This window comes from Lissotriton helveticus, chromosome 6 (assembly GCF_964261635.1).
Source record: "Lissotriton helveticus chromosome 6, aLisHel1.1, whole genome shotgun sequence".
Classification (NCBI taxonomy): Eukaryota; Metazoa; Chordata; class Amphibia; order Caudata; family Salamandridae; genus Lissotriton; species Lissotriton helveticus.
The window spans coordinates 1,772,149,751-1,772,169,425 of NC_136067.1; the positions used below are offsets into that span (position 1 = coordinate 1,772,149,751).

Here is a 19,675-nt window from a genome sequence, read left to right on the forward strand (position 1 = left end):
GGTAAATTAAGCTCTGTTCAATTTGCAGTAACTTCGTAAACCTATGAAAAAGAAATTTCACATTATGAAATGCCTGCGATATTTTAAACGTCAGTCTTCGGCAATGAAATATGTAATTAGGATAAGATATGGTCGCTCTGATGCCTTTTGCAAATTGGAATTGAACGCAAGCACCGTGTGGGAAGGTTGTGCTCACAAGTGTATTTAGCTGTTAACAATAGTAGCATTGTACAGTGCAAACACTGCAGGAGAGATGGTCTCCTTTTAGTAATATATTCACTTTTCTTTGCGAAAGAGTATGCAGAAGATGGGTATCATTGATCATGGTGCACAATAAAATATTTGAGTAGGCTCCTGGTGTGCCCCTCCTGGTCTTCTGCATTTGAAGAATTGTTGAGGATCTCATGAGAAGTTGCACTTTTAGTAGGTAATGAAGCAAATAATTATCACAAGTGCCCAAAATCTCTGTTGTTGTTAAAATCAAACCTAGATAAAGCTTTTTAGAGTGAAGCGTGTCAGCTGTAAACAGAGGACTACAGAAGGGTGCTCTTGGGCTCGTAGTACATTGTTGTGATGACGAGATGCTGTTTTCATCCTTTAATGTCCTATGTTTATTTCAACCCCCAGGCACATGTGCATGGTCATGAGAGGAGTGCAGAAAATGGGCAGCAGGACTGTGACCAGTACCATGCTTGGAGTCTTTCGCGAAGATCCCAAAACAAGAGAGGAGTTTCTCAGCCTTATCAAGGGCTGATGCCCGCTGCTGCCACTGGAAAATGTTATCACATCATGGTGCTATGTACAACATGTCTCTGTAAATGAAACTTGCCTAACTGAAGAGTGTCACTATATCGTTTTTTTTATAATATTCATGTTCCCCTTGGTATAATCCTGCGTTTACTCCGTGTTTTATATACAATATAGCTTTCTGGACTCAAGAGAACTCTTGTGGCCTACCTGGCCTTCTGATTCTCCCTCTGCTTTCCATGTCTTTAGTCTGGTGTAATGATGCCATTGCATTAACAACTTTGCCCCAACTCGAAATGCGCAGGATAGCTTCTCGTTCTTCTTATGCGAGCCTCCATGAGCAGCACGCCATGGTAAGGAAGGTATAGTTTGTAGTGTATGAACTGTCTGAAAGATTTCTTTTGACCCTGTCACTCCCACCATTGAGTAACATGAGATTAAAACAAGAACAGAAGTGGGTTCTGATTACAACACTCGGGTTGCATTGAGTATAGAGATTTTGGATTTGTTAGATGTTTCCACAACCATAACATTTGCTACTTTTCTATAGGTCACCAAACTGGCACAGTACAGTAGGTGAAAATGCCAACTTTGGTGTTTGTGCCCCATATCAACATCAGTGAGGGTGCATATATTTAGCCTGTTACACTTTAAACTAAGGCGAACAAATCGTGGCTCTTGCACTGAGATGAGTTTTCTTGCTCCAGGTCATTTTGCGCTCCTCAGCAAACACCGGACAGGAGCCTGGAGGGTCTATAATGTGAAGTGATCCATGGAACTATACAGCTGGCGCTTCTTAGAGAATACATTGTAAAATAGTTGGATTTCAAACACTGAAACCAGGACTAGCCTGTAAGCCGAAGTCATCTCTCAATAATCTATGGTACCAGTTGCAGCCATGGTCCATAGCTCGACTTGGAGCAATCGGGAAAGCAGTGCGCATGTCTAACTTCCAATATCTTGTGATCTTAGCGATAGACAAGGGGCAACATGTAGTTTTAATGCCAATACCCTAAATGTACAGTTTTTCATTTCATATTATTTTCATATCCATATTATTTAAATAAGTATAAGTCATTATAACTTGGACTTGTAATCACATATTCATAGTCAATTATTCTGGCCACATTGCTTGGGGTTCAGAAATCAAAGAGGACCAAATCCCAAAATATTTATACTGTTCAAACCATTAAAACAATAACTTCCATTAATGATCAGAATTTAATGCTTCATAAACCCATGCTTTAATAAACAATAGACTTAATGGAATTAGAATGAACGCCAGCTCACAACCATTGGAAGTGTTGTAAAAAAACAAAACTTTGTGGCGACCAATTGATGTTATTTAGCAGAACACAAAGTGCCTTCTATCTCCTTCTGACTACTTTACCCTCATGTTATAGACTGAAGTGCCCTGTGATTCACTGTATCTACCTCAAAGAATAGGCAAGTCAAGTCAAGTCAGCAATGCTAGGATTTGAAGAGATTTGGCAAACAAGAGCCACCTCTTAAGGATTTCTCGATTGTGTGAATGGCACTGGGGTGACAACGTTTGAAGACATTATCTTCAAGCGAAGACACTCTATTGTCACCAGAACATCCTGCCAATGCAAGCTCTTATACTTGCCTTAGGAAGATTTCCTCAAGAATTGAAGGGCCCATATAATTTTTACTACACATTTGGTGTTTTACCCATCTGCTCAGTCGACCTGCAAGTATGAACGTAGAGGGCTAGCTAATTTTTTTTAGTGGCTATGTATTTATACGGACATTAGTAACACGCATAGATCATGCTTGTGGTCACCACCGAAACTGTATTTGGGTGGCATCAATTTGAAAAGTTTCACATTAGTTTCAACTTAAATTAAGGAATGTACCATCTCAGTGTAATGTGATTCGTAATTTATGTTATCTTTTAAAAAACAGGATGTAACTGCTGTTTGGTTGACCCAGCAATCACTATTGAGATCCTGGTACACTGTCCCATGCAACAACTTGTTCAGTCACTGAAGGTTGCATTACCGCCGAGTTCATCATCTAATTAAATAAAATAATATATAATACAAAACTGCAACATTAAGAGCTGAAATGATGTAAAGAATCAGAGTGCAACTTTAGTTTAATCTATGTAGGAAACAAGATAAGATAAAACTTTAGGCTTCGTGAGTGAAATGCAAATCATCTTTGCCAATTCCGATATCATACAGGCCACAACGTTTTTTAGATATGGTGTACACAACTCTGTTTTCACAAGTTGTATCCACATTTTTATGGCCAACATCAATGAGAAGAGAGCTGTACTTGTGAACCTGTTGTGGAAGTCACTACTCCCAGTATCAAAAGCCCTTGACAGTCTAAAACCTGAGACCAGTTTTTAGGACAAAGCATGACTAAGCGACCACTTAGGGAACTACCATCAAAAAGCATATAGAAACAGGAAATAGTTACCCCGTTTTTGTGGCTTTAATGCGTTTATATGTACAATAGAGAGACATTGTCAAATTGATTGCTATTCTCAATTTATAATGAACTTCATGGATCATAAAGTAGCTTTTAAAACCAACAAGAGGTCCCATTCATCGACACCTATTTATTTATGCATACATGTAGATGGTGTGCATTAGAAAGGCACCACTAGGCCATTATATATATATATATATAGATATATAGATATAAATATATAAATAGATATTTATCTGTATTTTAGATAGCTAGATTTAAGTCTCAAATGTGAATGTGATCGAGAGCTCAGTCATAAAATGGTTATCGATTAAAAAAATGACATACATGCTAACCTATTTTGTGTCCCGTAAAATAGAACATAGAGGCAGCTCTAATTCAAAGTTGTGTGGAAATGCGTAATTTTGAATTTTGACAAATATTTTACGAAAATGTTAGTGTCCTTTTAAAAAAATGAAATGTATGCTATCAATGACAGCATTTGCAGTATAAGAGGTATTTCTATATTTGTCTGCAGAAACTGGGCTTTTGACACGAAAGTAAACTGAAAATAACTGACTCAATACTGGTGCTATCTGAAAGTTGACCGAGCTATGCCCTATACTGTCTACAACACTCTTCTCTCAGCTTCAATTAAACTTAACTTTCACAGAGGCCTTGTTTGAAAAAAAATCTCCAGGACGATTATCAAAATATGTCAAACTGTGGTTTCAAATTATTATGTTTTTATTGATTGGTGTATGGAAATAATGTTTGAGGTTTCTTATCGTTCTATGTGAAGGCAGTCTATGTCAGAAGTTATGTGTGTTAAATGCTATTAAGTACCTGAAATGCTTACACAAAGGCATTCTGTTGTAAACTAGTGAAGACAAAATATTTTGATGGACAATGCCTGGGGTCATCCTAACGTGTTCTGTTTGACAATGTTGTGAATGTCTTTCTTTGACTTACTGAGTGATCGGTCTTTTGGGGATGGAGAACCACCATTTTGAATCTTCCTTATGATATACTGCCATTAAAGATCAACTTTCAGAAACTGTTCCCGCCTAGAGTATCATTCTTTCCAGAGCAGACATACAAGGAGCATCTAACCAAAGAGGTGGTGTTCTAGCCGAGGGCCATTTACTTCAATCATGAAACTTTTTGTCATCACCAGTGATCTGCCAGGGCTTCAGAATTACACAGGCTTCTGCTAAAAATGCTAATAATTTAGATGTGATGCACTGCTTCCACAATGATTACTTCCACACCAAAAAGTACATTTTCAAGAGACCGCTACAAAGCAAAAGACATACAGCACTCTTTTTAGGGTAGCGTGCTCGTCACCCCATGTGAAATTTGGAACGCTGGCACTGGATTAGAAAGTCGAAGGTATTTTTGCCTGCTTTCCAAACGTCCTGGATGTGGGCTGTAGAAAGCATTCATGAATAAATGGCTAGTTCTACAGAACAGCCTCCCACCCTACGCTCAAGGTGGCTCAGGGAATGGTGGTCAGAACCACCTGTAAAGTGTGTAGTTCTTGATCCTAGTCCTGGTCTTCAGAGGCCACTCCACCTCATTGAACAGAGCTGGGACTTGCAGGGCATCAGTCACCATAGGTCGTGCGCTAGAGCAGTCTCCATCAGAGCTACTATTAGGCCAGCAATTTAAAACAAACACACTTTTGTTAAAATCCCAAATCAATGTTGTAAGAGTGAACACGGAGGAGTTTGTGTGAATTATAGAAATTAATAACTTTGACAGTTACTTAGAGGGTCCTGCTCATCATACATGGCACCCAGCCTACCTTGGACACTCTTGCAGACCCACACAGTCCACCCACTCCCTTCACACCTTTCCAGTAAACATTTACCTCAACACTGTGCATAGTGAGGTGACCCCTCATATTTCACGTACCCAATATACTTCTCCTAACTCAGAACAGGGCCTGACCCCATCATCCTACCCATGGCCCATCACACTTTGCCCTTTCCCCCAAAACACTGCCCTTGCCCTATTACACAAGTCATTTTACCATGGCACCATCCTTGGCCACTTCATCGACCCACTCACGCAGTCACTCATTCATACATCAATGTACTCAATCACTCATCTACCCAAGCAAGCAAGCAATCTCACATTCATTCACTCACAAAATCACATATCTAGGCACTCACTCTTCCATTAATTTACGTAAACAAAGGATCATTTATGTGGTGACCTATTCCCTTATCCAAAGAACCCCTGCTGTTAATCAGGTCCTGAAACTCTCACTGTCAGAGGGCATAATGCCAGCTAGGTGGAAACACGGGAAAATCCTACCACTCTTAAAGAAATCGTCAGCCGATCCCTCTGTGGCTGCCAATTATAGGCCAATTTCTCTGTTGCCTTTTTTCACCAAGGTGTTGGAGAAATATGTCAACAAGATCATCTCTGGGTTTGTTGAGGCCAATCATGTATTACATCCCAGCCAGTCAGGGTTCAGAGCCAATTTCAGTACAGAGATGGCTCTGTTGGAGGTATCTGAAACTATTAAAACTACTCCAGATGGAGGAGGCAAAGCCGTATTGATATTGCTGGACCTCTCGATGGCCTTCAAAACCATGCCCCATGCCCTTCTTTTGCACAGATTACTGGACTGTGGCATCGGTGGTACGGTCCTCCGATGGTTTACATCTTACCTGGAAGGCCACCAGCAAATAGTGTGGTCTCCCCCGTTTTCGGCCCCCATTCCATCTCTGAAGGTTGATGTTCCACAGGGATCTATTCTAAGTCCCACTCTGTTTAATGTGTTCATGGCCCCTCTGGGACTGCTGGCAGAACAGTACGGTGCAAAGGTTATATCGTATGCCGATGATACACAGCTACTGTTCACCTGCGGGAAGGATATGGCCCTGAATGGGAGCGAGATAAACACTTACCTGTCCAAAGTGTTTGCATGGTTTAAACTGAACCAGTTTATGTGTAATTCTGAAAAAGAGAAAATTATCTTCTTTGGGTATAACCCAGGTGAGGAATGGGGAAGCTGTGGCCTCGAAATATGTCTCCCCCCGCAAGTTCAGCCACCACTGTCAAAAACCTTGGGGTAAAAATGGACTCTGACATAACCATGAAGTCCCAGGTCCAAGCTGTGGTGGGCACATGCTGCGGCCTGCTGAACATTTTGAGGAACTTTCTTCCACTACTCCCAGTCCCTCATAGGAAAAAAGTAGTTCAATCATTAATTATATCACAGCTGGGCTATGATAATGTGCTGTATCTCGGTTTCCCTGACTATCTTCTTGGCTGGTTACAGGTGGTGCAAAACGCCGCGGCAAGAGCCCTTCTTATGGTGGGCATAGGGGCTCATATAATCCCCTATCTGAAGTCCCTGTACTGGCTTTCGGTGCACAAAAGGACACATTTTAAAGTACTGGTGTTGGCCTACAAGGCTTTTCACAACATAGGGGCCCCATAATTGAGGAACAGAATTACGCATTATGCTCCATCCAGAAGTCCGAGGTCGTCTACCCAGGATCTCTCCACTATTCCTAGGTTTTCCCGTTCTCATCTGGGTGGTCATTCTTTTCAGGTGGTAGCCTCCCAACTTTGGAATAACCTGCCACCTGCCTTACGTCAGGCCCAGGATCTCCTCAGCTTCAGACGAGGTGTAAAAACCTGGCTTTTTATGCAGTAAAGTGGCAGTTAGGGGCGTGCTCTTTCTGTTCTGTGATTGGTTCTCTTTTTCAGCGCCGGGACACTCCTGGGAGTAGCCATGCGCATTATAAATGCCCAGTAACATAACATAACATAACCAGACTCAAGATCTCACCTTTCACTAAAGCACTTTCACTTATGAAAATCCAGACCTATTTACTTTGTCAGAGTTAGGTAATTAAGTAGAACATAATGAAAAAAAAAGTGTGATAAAAAATCACAGATCAACTATGTAATTCAGAAAAGAAACAGTCAGAAAATCTAAGTTACTTAGCTGAGAGGTTTGCAGTTAAGGAAGGGGAGTTCCAGATGTTGCAAGTGCGAGAAGACGTGATCTTTACTGACTCTGTACTTGTAGGAACAGAATGCAGCTGAACCTCACAGGACACGGTTTTACCAATAACTTGTCAATTGTTTGTAGACACCTTATTGCCTCTGGGTGCATTGCATTAGTGAAAGACGAAGAAGCTGTCTGAATCAGCCGCTCAGTCATTCTCTTTGCAGGCGATGACCTGTCTACACTTTGAATTGGTAAGAGAGATTACCTGCTGGTGGGCATAGTAAGTGACTGCACCCTCTTGAAGTGGCTATCCGGGGCAAACCATAGGACTCCTTTTAATCCCTCCAGAGGGCTGCACTCAGGGGACGAACTGAGTGTGTGCCACCACTTTGTGTTGCACAATCAATGTGCTTCCTGATTGATTCTTTGTCTCAACACCCATGTCCATAATGTGACATGGCCACAAAGTGATTTCCTTTTCTTCATGGAGCCACACCATACAAATGAGTGAATGCCCTCTCAAAATAGCGCTGATACTACATTTGCACCAGCGCTATCAGTATTGCAGAAGGAGCTGCATAAGCATGTGCTACCCCTTCTGTAACACTACATTGTGCCGGGGGTGGGCAGGAGGTGGGAAGGCAGAAAACAAGTGCATGTTGGGAGGAAAGTCTACTAATGAAGTAAGATGAAACACTTTTACACAATAATATGGTTTTAATCAATCACTCAATTGGAAAAATCATCCGGTCTCAAAAAGAGACCAAAGTCTGAAGTTCAACACTCTGGATTACAACCAGTGGTATATACTGTGAAAGCCACACAAAAACATGAGTTACAAATTCCTATATGCAAGCTGGACAGATAAGATATTGCCAACACATGTAAATATTTCCAAGAATTGAGTATATGTCCATGTTTAGCATAAGCCCCCTCATGTGGGTTTTTCTTTTAGTTCTCAAAATCAAGGGTGAGATAATCATAGAAAATCATTTTAATTTTTCTGCACAGCAAGTGATTATCTCTTGTTTGATGTCATTGGGCCCAGCCTATCAAACTTTAACACATTCTCAACAGGCTTGCATAAGGCAGACTCCACCCATGTTTACATCTTGTGCTCAATGACAATGCAAAAGAAAATACTACTGATGGCCTCTCGTTGTGTTTGTTCAACAGAAAGAGATGTGGTAACCTTTGCTGTGACATCTGTACTAAGTATTGATGTCTGTCAAGTTTGAGTCTGCAAAGAAGTATATTCTATGTGTTTCAGTGCAGCTAAATTGACGATACAACATTTCATGTGTATTTCCTATGTATTGCTGCAGAACTTACGGTTATCCTTTTCAGCACATCCATGTATTAGCCTAGGATGGTTAACTACTTACATAGGTTCAAAACTATTCCGTAGCTGAAATGTTTGTATTGGGGTTTGGGATTTTATACTGATGTGTATGTGTCTATAACATTTATTTTTATTCTTTCCCGACACCAGTCCCCCCTCTAGTTGATTCTTCAACTATTTTTCCTATCTTCCCATTTACTAGGGGATCACCTTATGCTCACTACTCTATCCCTCAACATATTTAGCGCTTTCCTAAACCAAAAACGCTCCTCCTATTTTAGCTGTCAAAATAAGACACGCCAAGCGCAACACCACCACCAAAGGCAACAAGGCCTTAAACAACCCCGGCATCCAGGACAGCACCTACTAAAACCAACCTATGAGCCACTCATCCGGGGTGTGGAATAAAAAGCCTTTTTAGGGGCTCACTGATTCATCAGTCCTTAAACCAACAAAGAAGAAATTGGCACGGAAGCTGTAATATTATAGAGAATACACTTATTAACCTCACATGAGGGAGACTACGTCAATACGGTACCCTCAGGCCACTGTATGAGGTAGTCCAGGGAGTACAGAAACCATGGTGCTTATATACTGTGATAGTTGCAGTGTAAGCATGGAGGTTCAAAAAGAGGTGAATAGATATTTCTCATATATGGACAACTGGAAACTACTTAGTCAACAGAGTGGGAGGAGTGACAAAAACCCTTACATCAGTTGGAATAGCCTGACAGTTATATACTTAAACAGATGCATTTTGGCAGCTACAGGCCTTTCTGAGCATACATTACCTCGGCTCAGTGCTGAAGGAGTTAACTGTAACTGATGACTCAAGAAGAATACAAGGGCAGGCAACAGTGAAGAGTGAGAAGCATATGGCGAGCACCTGGCTAACTAAAATGGCTGTCACAAACAAAATGGCTTCAGCTTATGCTAACGGTAATTTCTGTGATTTCCACAGATAGCCATTTTAGTATTAGCTGAAGACATCTGCTATACAATAGAGGACACTTGAACATTATCTTACATATTAATTAACACCAACTGGCTAATTTCTTGATCACTTACTGTTTGAACATTTACTTTCGGCACATTAATTTTAACTGGTGTGCAAGAAGTCCAGGTGGAAATACATAGGGAACAGAGCATTGGGCCACATTGAATACACAGGCAGCAAAAAATTGCAATAAGTATACATAAGGTGGATAATATTTCCAGCCCCAAGCTGAGAAGAATCTATAACCAGCCAGTCCAAGTCCGTGTCCCTGAGTTCTAGTGGATTTCAGTGGCTATTTTATTCAGTTTGGAAATAGCCAACAGCATATGCCTGATGCTATGTCTAGATGAAAACATTTTATTGATAGACCTTCCGGTGTTCTTCTTTATGAGGGCTAAGGTACCAATGATATGTTCAGGAGGAGGACAGAGTAGTATTTATCAAAGTGTGCAAACATATTTTTCTTGCAGAAGCAATAATATTCCAAATCCAAATCTTAAAGCAACTACACATTGTCACAAAAATAATCTTTGTGTTGGGGGACCAGGAGGACCAAATGGGGCCATGGGTATTAGGACCAGGAGCCGCAAAGGCCTGCTCCAGCTCAAAAATAGGACAACCAAAGGGGCACATTGCTAAAAAGTACTTGAAGAATAGAAGCCGCTGTACAACCAGCCAGAGGGGAGTCTTCTCCCGGTGTCTGTCTGAGCCTTACAGGCAGGCTCTTATTGTTTTCTCCCATGGTGGAGCTGCACAACTTGCAACTCAGGAATACAATCACAGCCCAGTTTGAAGAAGAAAACCAATATTCTGTCCAATGTCTCAGGCAGTGCACCAATATTCTTCACTTCAATCTAACAGGCACCAAAGGCACATCACCTGTACCCTGAACTCAAGTCCTTCCCTAACTCCTGTGTTGCTCTGCTGGCACACTGCTCTTTTGTCGGGGCCACAGGTTGTACCCAGTTAGCCCAGGCACCTCTTGATCAATAAACAGAGGTGCAGACTTGCATTCACTTAGGGACCAGGACTCAGAGGCCTGATGCTGCAGTATCTGCAGCAACCCTTGTTTCAAGAGGGGTCACCTCAAGCAAAAGCCTCCTTGCATTCCTTGTCGTTCTGTGACTCTCTGAGCTGGGCATAAAAAACTGGATCCACGCAAAGAGTTCTCTGTCCTGATTTGGGACCCCGTCTTTCGTCCAAGACAGTGGCAAGGGTACACACTTCACTTTGTGTTGATGGGCCCAGTGCTTCCCGCATTCTACCTTCACTACGGTCCTAGTTGCCAGCAACGCCTGTTCTGGTTCCCATTACCTAGACTCCAAGCTGGACCGGCACTGACTCCCCAGGCTGGATCTGATGTTCGGGTCCCTCTGGCAATGGTTGTAGGGCAGCAGATATCTATTGGTGGTCAGAACAAAAGATCTTTAGAAAAAGCATACAAATAATCTATCAACAGAGAGGATACTCTATTTCAAAAAACGTCTTTTGTCTTGGGGCGCCCATACATTATCAAGGCACCCAAGAACCACTTCATCTATCTGAGAGTAAAAAAAAAACCTGGACCTATTAGCGAATATAAAAGGAAGTTTTTGGTGAACTGACAAGAGTAAAATCTTACACAATTTGATTTGTTTTTCCCAATCCCAAGCAGCCAAGGAAGTCTCCTTATGAACCTTCCACTACTTGTACAGGACTGCAGACACTTCTAAAACTATTTTTCTTACGTAAAAACACCCACATTTTATGCTTAGGACCATGCTCTCATGTTATAGGCACGGCGGGAAAATCTAAAATCTGCTAATTTAACAGGGATCCTTATTACATAAATACCTAACAAAACCTCAACATAGTGGGTACATGAATTTCTCCAGCAAAACCTGTTATGGCAAACAAACTCCTATAAGGCAATATTTTCCTTCAAAGTGTTTTCGGAGGATCACACGGGCGTCTTTCCTAACATTGTGAACCCTTGTGCATTCTACTTTTCACGATCTGGACTATGTAACATCCCTTTTCAAAGAAAAAAAAGACCTATTCACCAGCTCTAATACGGGCTGTCAGCTCAATTATACAGACTAACTAATAAGAGACTAGTAATGCCCTTGCAAAATTGTATATAGCATGAGAATAACAAACAATAATGGTGTTATCACCTGAGAATTTTAGAACAAAAACTACCCACATATAGTTCCCCTTAAAGGTCAAATAAGGGAACATCAATGTAGACTACTCATCCTTTCATCAGACAGGATGTTCAGTAACATGGCGTAGTTTTTTAATTCATTTTATTAATCTGAACAATTTTAAAACAGTATTACTGAATAACCATTTAGACATCTCATGGACGTCCCTAGACAGCTTAGACAGGCTCAAGAGAGAGTGAGAAAAAGAGAGAGAGAGCACATACATTAAGAACAATGACATAAATCAAGAAAAATGACAATGTATTACTTAATTTTAGTTACCCTTAATTTGCCCATGAGCTAGTCTCCTCCCCCATTCAACAGTAGGTAACCGAAACAGGTGACCTCCTGTCAACAATATTTAGCCCCCTTTTTGGCAACTGGGCACAAACAGACTTGTAGAAGGTACATAGCACATTGAGCTAACTAGAAAACATTAATAATCAACTACCAATTCCTTTAGCTTATTGAGCTGTGTAACATAATAGTACATTAATGCAAACTTTATTTCATAGCCTTTTTATCTGGCCCTAGCACAATAATTTTGAGTGAAGACCAGTGTTTCTGTATGTATGGCAGAGCTACTCTCTGAACATGACCTACAGACACTGCTACCCCTTGATATTGTTATTTAATAGGATAAACCCCACCTGCATATCTCCTAAACTTTAATTATTTCTCAAGAAAATAGTGATATCCCCATGTGCACTTAACAGAATATGCAATATTTAATTTAGCTAATGTTACCTAAAACAGATCTGTGGTGTCCAATCTTGTTCCAGGAAGGCTTAATCAAGGCCATACGTTCATTGAAACAACTAAGTAAATTCTTCCATTTATTAAATGTACTTAAATTACTAATGATGATATCCTAAATATTATTAACATAAATTGAGAATTAATTTTGACTATAATTTCCCAAGGTACATTATAGCCTCAAACATCATTAGAGCAAAATTTGCATTACCTGTTGTGTTTTACCCTACAATGTTAGAACCAGGAAATGTAATTAATACAAAGAATTCAGTTTATTAAACTACTCTTCAACATTACAAGCTTTCATAGTGTAATGTAGAAATCACACACTGTCCCAGAGGCTCCCAGCGTGGACATTTTACGTTCAGTAGTGCTGGTCAGTTCTAAATACAGAAATTAACCTCTGACCCTTAAACCTGTTATCCCCTGTTTAAGCAAGGCTGTTCCACGCGGCCTTTATAATTCAAAGTAACTCTCGAGAAGCACAGCTGAAAAGCAGTCTTGTTCCGTGCCTGTATGCTGATAATTTCAAAGGTAGGATGTACTTTTACAGTCTTATTTTTGTCTTTATTCCTGTGAAATGTGCTTTCTAGCACCTAAAGAACTTGCTCAAAATTTCAGTTTTCTGAATGCCATAGTGCGCCCAGAATTATTGTGAATAAAAGATTGCATAAAGGTTTGCAATGTAATTTACATGTTTGTACAGCTACTCTTTGCATAACTTGTAAGTGTATTTCAGACTGCAGCCAGTAGGCAATACCAGGAATCATATTTTAAGTTTGTCCATAAGATTTAGTAATATTGTCATTGCTAGAGAAACTAATATTCACCTTTTTAATTTGGTGCAACAACATATTTTAACTAGTTGGAGTGTAGCTTGGGGGCAATGTGTTATTTACTCAGCTGGGTTTCACAACCAGCATGCGTCAACTTCTACGCTTTTTCAGGAGAAAAACCATTTGCTATATTCTAATGTTCTCAAAAAGTTTGTAAACCGTTGATTACCTCTGTCTGTTCTGACAGATAGCTTCCTTCGGACAGACAGCTGTGAACAGCTGTTTAAAAGCTCTGTCTAGCGCCGGGAATGAGCATAGAGCAGTCTATTTAAAACCCAGGCATTCCAAGCCAGTCTATTGTCTTGCAATGTGATAGAAGAGGTGCTTTTATTTTAGCAGCAACTAATTATTCAGATAATGTGACAGCCTTTTAATATTTAATATAATGTATCGAAAAATAATGCTGTAACATTTTATTTTGAGTCCTAGTTGTGTAAAGCACACAAATTCATTTTTTTCTTTCTATGAGGCCTATTTTGTCCCTATTGAGTGTTAATTCTAACGTTTCTTTACCATTGTGGCAATATTCACACATCTATACGTTGTTACTGTTTTACTTTTAATGGTAGTGTGCAGCTACTTAGCATATGTTATATAATTAATTCCTTGAATTTTAAAGTGTAATTCTTCCAATGACATCTGCAGAACACAATGATGACAACAAACCAAATTGAGCTAATTTCAGACATTTTTAAGAAAGGGGCCACACACACAGAACACACAACACTGCTTGCTAAAGTAAACCATTCTCACACAAAAAACACAGTCGCTACTCACTCAAACAAGTACTTCACAAGCATCACCACCGGTGTCAGTCCCCAAACCACATAGACACAAAAAAAAACATTCAACCCACAAATCAAAACTTAGGACAAAAGCAAGAGACAGCCCGCAGACTGTTTTCAAACCATTTGTAAATACCAATTGTAAGTCATATTTACAAACAAAAGGACTATCAAAAAATAGTACAGAGACTACACCAAGACAAGTAGACAGCTGAAAGACTGTGCCATGTTCAAAAAGACAGGCTGTAGCCCAGACCTTTTTCAAAATACACCAAATTACCAATTGAGCTGATGCAACACTCAAAAGCGCTCCATATCACCATTTACAAATTTTACTAAGTGCGTAGTAGTTCAGGATCCTCCTTAGTGTATTTGTTCCACAGTGTATTATACATTATGGAAGAAATACCATATTTAATGTACATAAAACTATTTAGGTATCCCCTCTAGGGGATTCAGCTGAGTACTTTCTAAATTCATATTGGTACCATAAAATTGCAACACATTCTACGAAGTGTGCTAGGAACAGGCAAGCCAAAAATATTACAATACGATGTAATATAATCAAAGCGTAATTATCCTGAGAATTATCCAAGAGTAGAGAAAAATCTCCTCATTACCTGCCTTTATTTGCTGCAGCAAACAAACAAACAAACCAAAACCTTACCAAACAAACGTCTCCAGCTTCCAACTGCCAAGTTCTGAGTGACCTAACGGTCGTTTTGAAATACTCACGCCAAAGAAGATCTCAGTTGGGACCGGCCATCACCTAGAGGGTCAGATCGGCAAAACCGGAGAACACGTCGGTCTGCAAAAGCAAAGGGTCTCCTCATGCAGGGTACCTTCTCAGTGGATTCCTGCCTTCCATCACGACCGCACTCTTGGATGGCCGCGTGTCCGATGAGTCCCTATTCTGGCACCAATTTGTGGAATAAAAAGCCTTTTTAGGGGCTCACTGATGCACTGGTCCTTAAACAACAAAGAAGAAATTGGCACGGAAGCTGTAATATTAAAGAGAATGTAAATGTAAATGTAAATGTGCTGGACTTGTAAAGCGCACGGCTGCCCGTAAGCGTCCCGGCGCTTGCTTAGGGAACCCGTCCTGGTATTCCCCTGTGAGAAACCCCGGCAGGGTGTCCACAAGGTGAAAGCCAGGCATCCCGCCGCGAGGGGCCGTAGTGGAGATTAAGCAAGCTATTGCCCAGAGTCGCAGAGTGTGACCTCGTGAGTTGAGTAGGCACCAGAGCGAGAATTGTCGAGTCCGTGGAATTTTGAGCCCGAGACCCGCCGAGGCGGGGAATCGAACCCTGGTCCACGATCGATCTCAGCTTCCGGGTCTGCCGCCTCTAACCACTGAGCCACGCGTCTCAGATGAGTCCCTATTCTGGCACCAATTTGTGGAATAAAAAGCCTTTTTAGGGGCTCACTGATGCACTGGTCCTTAAACAACAAAGAAGAAATTGGCACGGAAGCTGTAATATTAAAGAGAATACATGTATTAACCTCACATGAGGGAAACTACGTCAATACGGTACCCTCAGGCCACTGTATGAGGTAGTCCAAGGAGTACAGAAACGATTGTGCTTATATACTGTGATGGTTGCAGTGTAAGCATTGAGGTTTAAAAAGAGGCGGTACAAGCATACACATGAATAGCTATTTCTCATATATGGACAACTGGAAAGTACTTAGTCAACAGAGTGGGAGGTATGGACAACTGGAAAGTACTTAGTCAACAGAGTGGGAGGAGTAACAAAAGCCCTTACATCAGTTGGAATAGCCTGACAGTTATGTACTTAGACGGATGGATTGTGGCAGATACAGGCCTTTCTGAGCATACATTGCTCTGGCTCAGTGCTTAAGGAGTTAACTGTAACTGATGACTCAAGCAGAATACAAGGGCAGGCAACAGTGAAAAGGGATACGCACATGGCGAGCACATGGCTAACTAAAATGGCTGCCACAAACACAATGGCTTCAGCTTATGCTAACAGTCATTTCTGCGATTTCCACAGGGGCACCCCCCTCGTTGACCATTTTTATTATGTAGGTTATGAAATGTCTGAATGGCCTCAGCCACAGTCCCATTGCCCGTCTGCACATACACCCCTTCATAGCTGTCATTATCAAATTAAATGTTAGTTCTTCTTAAAAATCAAGTGCGGGGGAACTCACAAGGGGCTTGCAAACCACATCTGGACTTAGCCAGACCTTCTCAGCTCCCCCCTGGCTCAACCCTCTGGTGGTAACCCATAACATCTTCCACCACAATACGTATAACCACTAGTGTAATTCAATAACCTGTTCCTGTGGGACTTCTTTCCAGACTGCAGTACTATAGAATTCCACAGTTCTTTTTGTCCGGTGTTGATGAAGCAAGGTTATTAGACGGCCTATGTGGTGGTCATGTAACTGGGAGATGTTCACACCTTGGATCACCAGGGAGGAGGTGTGTAGATTCACGAGGGAGCAGAAGCTATTCCAGTTCGAGGGTAGGTGCATGTGCAGCCGGGCCCCACACATCCAATAGTGATTCATCAGGCTAGAGGTGATGCCCTGCATAGCGATGTTGTAGGTGTTGATCTTACAGTTGAGTTTGCTCCCCACCCTTAATGTCCCATTTCCACTGAAACAAAAGGAAAACTGTGTTAGTAAATTAATTGTTATTCTAGGGTGTGTGGTAATTCTTGTCTATGTACATCTCTGTATGTTTGCATGCCTTATTTCTTGACACTGGCCTATTAACTTATCAAATCTTAGGTGACTATTTGTCTTGGTACCATTCCATAATGATAATGCTCTACGTGTGAACTTGACTGCGGTGTACCATTTGTCATGGGCAAATACTGATCCCAAAATTGTAAGACCTGGTCTGCTCGCACAATCAGGGGGTAGAGGGTTAACTAAATAGTTACTACATTCAGACAATTGGTAAGACCTTCCAAAAATGCCTAGGTGCAATACCCCTTTTTCCCTACTTTGTGTGAGCCCTTCTTTTGCCCTGCCCTCTTCATTCTTGATTTCTCTTCCATTATCTCTTGTTTTTCTGTCAGGACTTGTAGGACTTCAAGGGTGGTGTAAAATCTAGTTGTATTAACTTGTGCAGTTACAGGGCTAACATGAGTTGGCTATTGGTCTGTTTTTATTCAGCATAAAAAGAGGTGCAGGAGACAGCGAGTAATATTTGGGGATACCTCTTTAGGGAGATACAATCTGTCCACTGCAGCAGCATGGGGATGAGGGAGCATTCATAACAACTGATGATGGATGTGGATGTGTCTATACTATGCATATGCCGGTACCACATATTCTCAAATAAAGCAGTATGGAGAGGGTGATGTTCAGTATCATTATCAACAGTTCTCCACATGCATATAATAGTTGATGTAGGATCAAAGGAATCAAAATTCACTGGGGGTAAGAATAGCATTAGTACTTCGAGACGGAAAAACAAACCGGAAATACATAACGTAAAAGAAGTATTGTCTAATGTATGGAACGATAGAGGGTGGCTTTACTCCGGTTGCCTCTCTGGTTCTCCTCCCTATTTATCCTGCTGTGCCTGAAAGGAAGGATGGCATGGTCGAAGCTAGATGGACGTCTGTCATATGAATCCATGGCTTGTAGCAGTGGTCTTCATTGCAGTAGCTGTGCTGTGTGTTACAGGAAAGGGTCTTTGGACCTTAGAATTCTTTCACTTGCAAAACATTATCAATGTTAATTATAGTTCCCAATGGGCAGGGTGTCTGTGTATTGGCGCGCATCAGCAACACATATAACCTGTTCAGAGAAGATCCTTGTGGATTTGTTTGTTTGTACTACTTCAGGTGCAGTCTCAATCTGCAACATATGTCAAATGGTAATCTGGTCTTGAGGTGTTTCTTAAGGTGAACAGTGTTAGTGAAAGATTTTGTTTTTAGGAGGCTGTCCTTGGAGATAATACGTTGACAACGTTTGTGTGTTATCCCTAACAAGGCGGTGAGGTGGGAAGAGATACTATTGAGGACATGGGTGCCAAAAGTCAGACCTAGTCCCACTCAAGAACATCCCACTGGGGTATTTACCTCATGGTCCAGAAAACTAGCAGCAGACTGGACATCACAGTGGACACAATGTCTGGCTTCCTAACGATGGGCAGACTTGCTGATTTGAATGTGCACTGACTCTGTCTCTCAGGTCCTTGATATCTGTCTGGTCCTCCTGCTCTACCCTGACATATAATGCAAGTGGAAAGATGCATATGAATGTACCTAATTTATGTTAACAAAAACCTGAATAAACAAATTTCCCCCCACAAAAGAATGGGCAGATTACAACTATGAGATAGTGATAATGATGGCATTTGTCAATCACATCAGTGTTGTCAATATGCAGTTCCTTAAAGGGTCTTTGATGTTGGGGTATTATGAAAGCTATTACCCCAAAGGTGGGGTTTTATGAATACTGGTGCCAGTGTGTATGTTCATCGCAACTTAATCTTGGCATATTTAGAAGAACATGTTGTCTCTGGCAGGGAGTAAAAGAAGATGTCGCTGGTTTAGGGCTATCTGTAGCAATACATAGGGAATGACAGGGTTCCCTGTGAATATCTATCTATATATTAAATCTGTTCCTATTAAGGTACACCCTTTGACTTCCAACAACTGTTTCTCATTCTCTTGAGCACTTTCTTGTATCTCTCTAAGGTGCAGGTAAGCTACTCAGTGTAATAGGTTGATGCATCCAAAGAGTCGGATGGTGTCAATGTTTATCTAGTTACCAAATCTGTGGTGTGTGTGTCACTAAGAGGGCTGGGGGGCTCTGCATCTTTGGTTGCCCAATCAGCCAAGGTATTTCCACTGGATACAATATCCTGTGCACTAGTGTGGGCTGGGCACTTAACCTCTGCGACTTCATGTGGCAGTGTTAAGGCTTGTATGAAGTCTTTCAAGAGTGGACGGTGCATGACAAGACTTCCATCAGACTTAAGAAATCCGCATCTGCTCCACCTCGTGATTCTAGAGTGCACTGTTGTGGTAATATAGGCGGATTCAGAGCATACAATTATTGTTTCTCCTCCCCTTGTTTGAGGGCTGCCACTAAAATTACTAGTTCAGTAGCTTGGTCTAAGTAATGAAGTGGCAACGGTATTTGGTCTATTATCTACAATGTATCTGAAGAGTCAAGTTACATGACTTTGACTACTACTGCGCCTATGTTTCTCATTCCCATGCCCTAATCTAGCGTAGAAAACCCATCTACAAAAATAGGCAACACTACCTGGAATGGGTGTGCACAGAAGGTAGCAAGGTTGACTGTATGGCACTTTACTATTTTGAGTGTTGGTGATGGGAATATTATTTTCTAGCCTGATACTCTGTGGTTGTTAGTGTTGTTTTAGCTTTCTGAATGATCACAAATAGTGCATGTTCAGCGTACTATGGCAGAGGTGCACCTTCAACTATGGGGCACATATTCTTCACGGCAAAGGCCGCCCATTGCTAGTGCTTGTTTGCAAGGGTAATGGCCATTCATGACAGAATCAAGTAGGACACTAAAATACACAATTGGCTTGTGGCCTAATAGATACTTTTTGGGTGAGGACAGTCGTCATCACATGAACCTTCCAGTG

General features: G+C 41.2%; 1 protein-coding gene across 1 annotated transcript in view; it reads left to right on the top strand.

Moving 5' to 3' along the window:
* The window catches only part of LOC144763745 (GTP cyclohydrolase 1-like), a 45,565-nt gene extending 41,319 nt beyond the window's left edge, over positions 1 to 4,246 (top strand). Inside the window, exon 6 of the mRNA XM_078649665.1 lies at positions 628 to 4,246. Within this exon, the coding sequence (XP_078505791.1) occupies positions 628 to 754 (127 nt within the window). The 3' untranslated portion in view covers positions 755 to 4,246. The remainder of the gene's footprint in view (positions 1 to 627) is intronic.
* Positions 4,247 to 19,675: the final 15,429 nt, after the last annotated feature.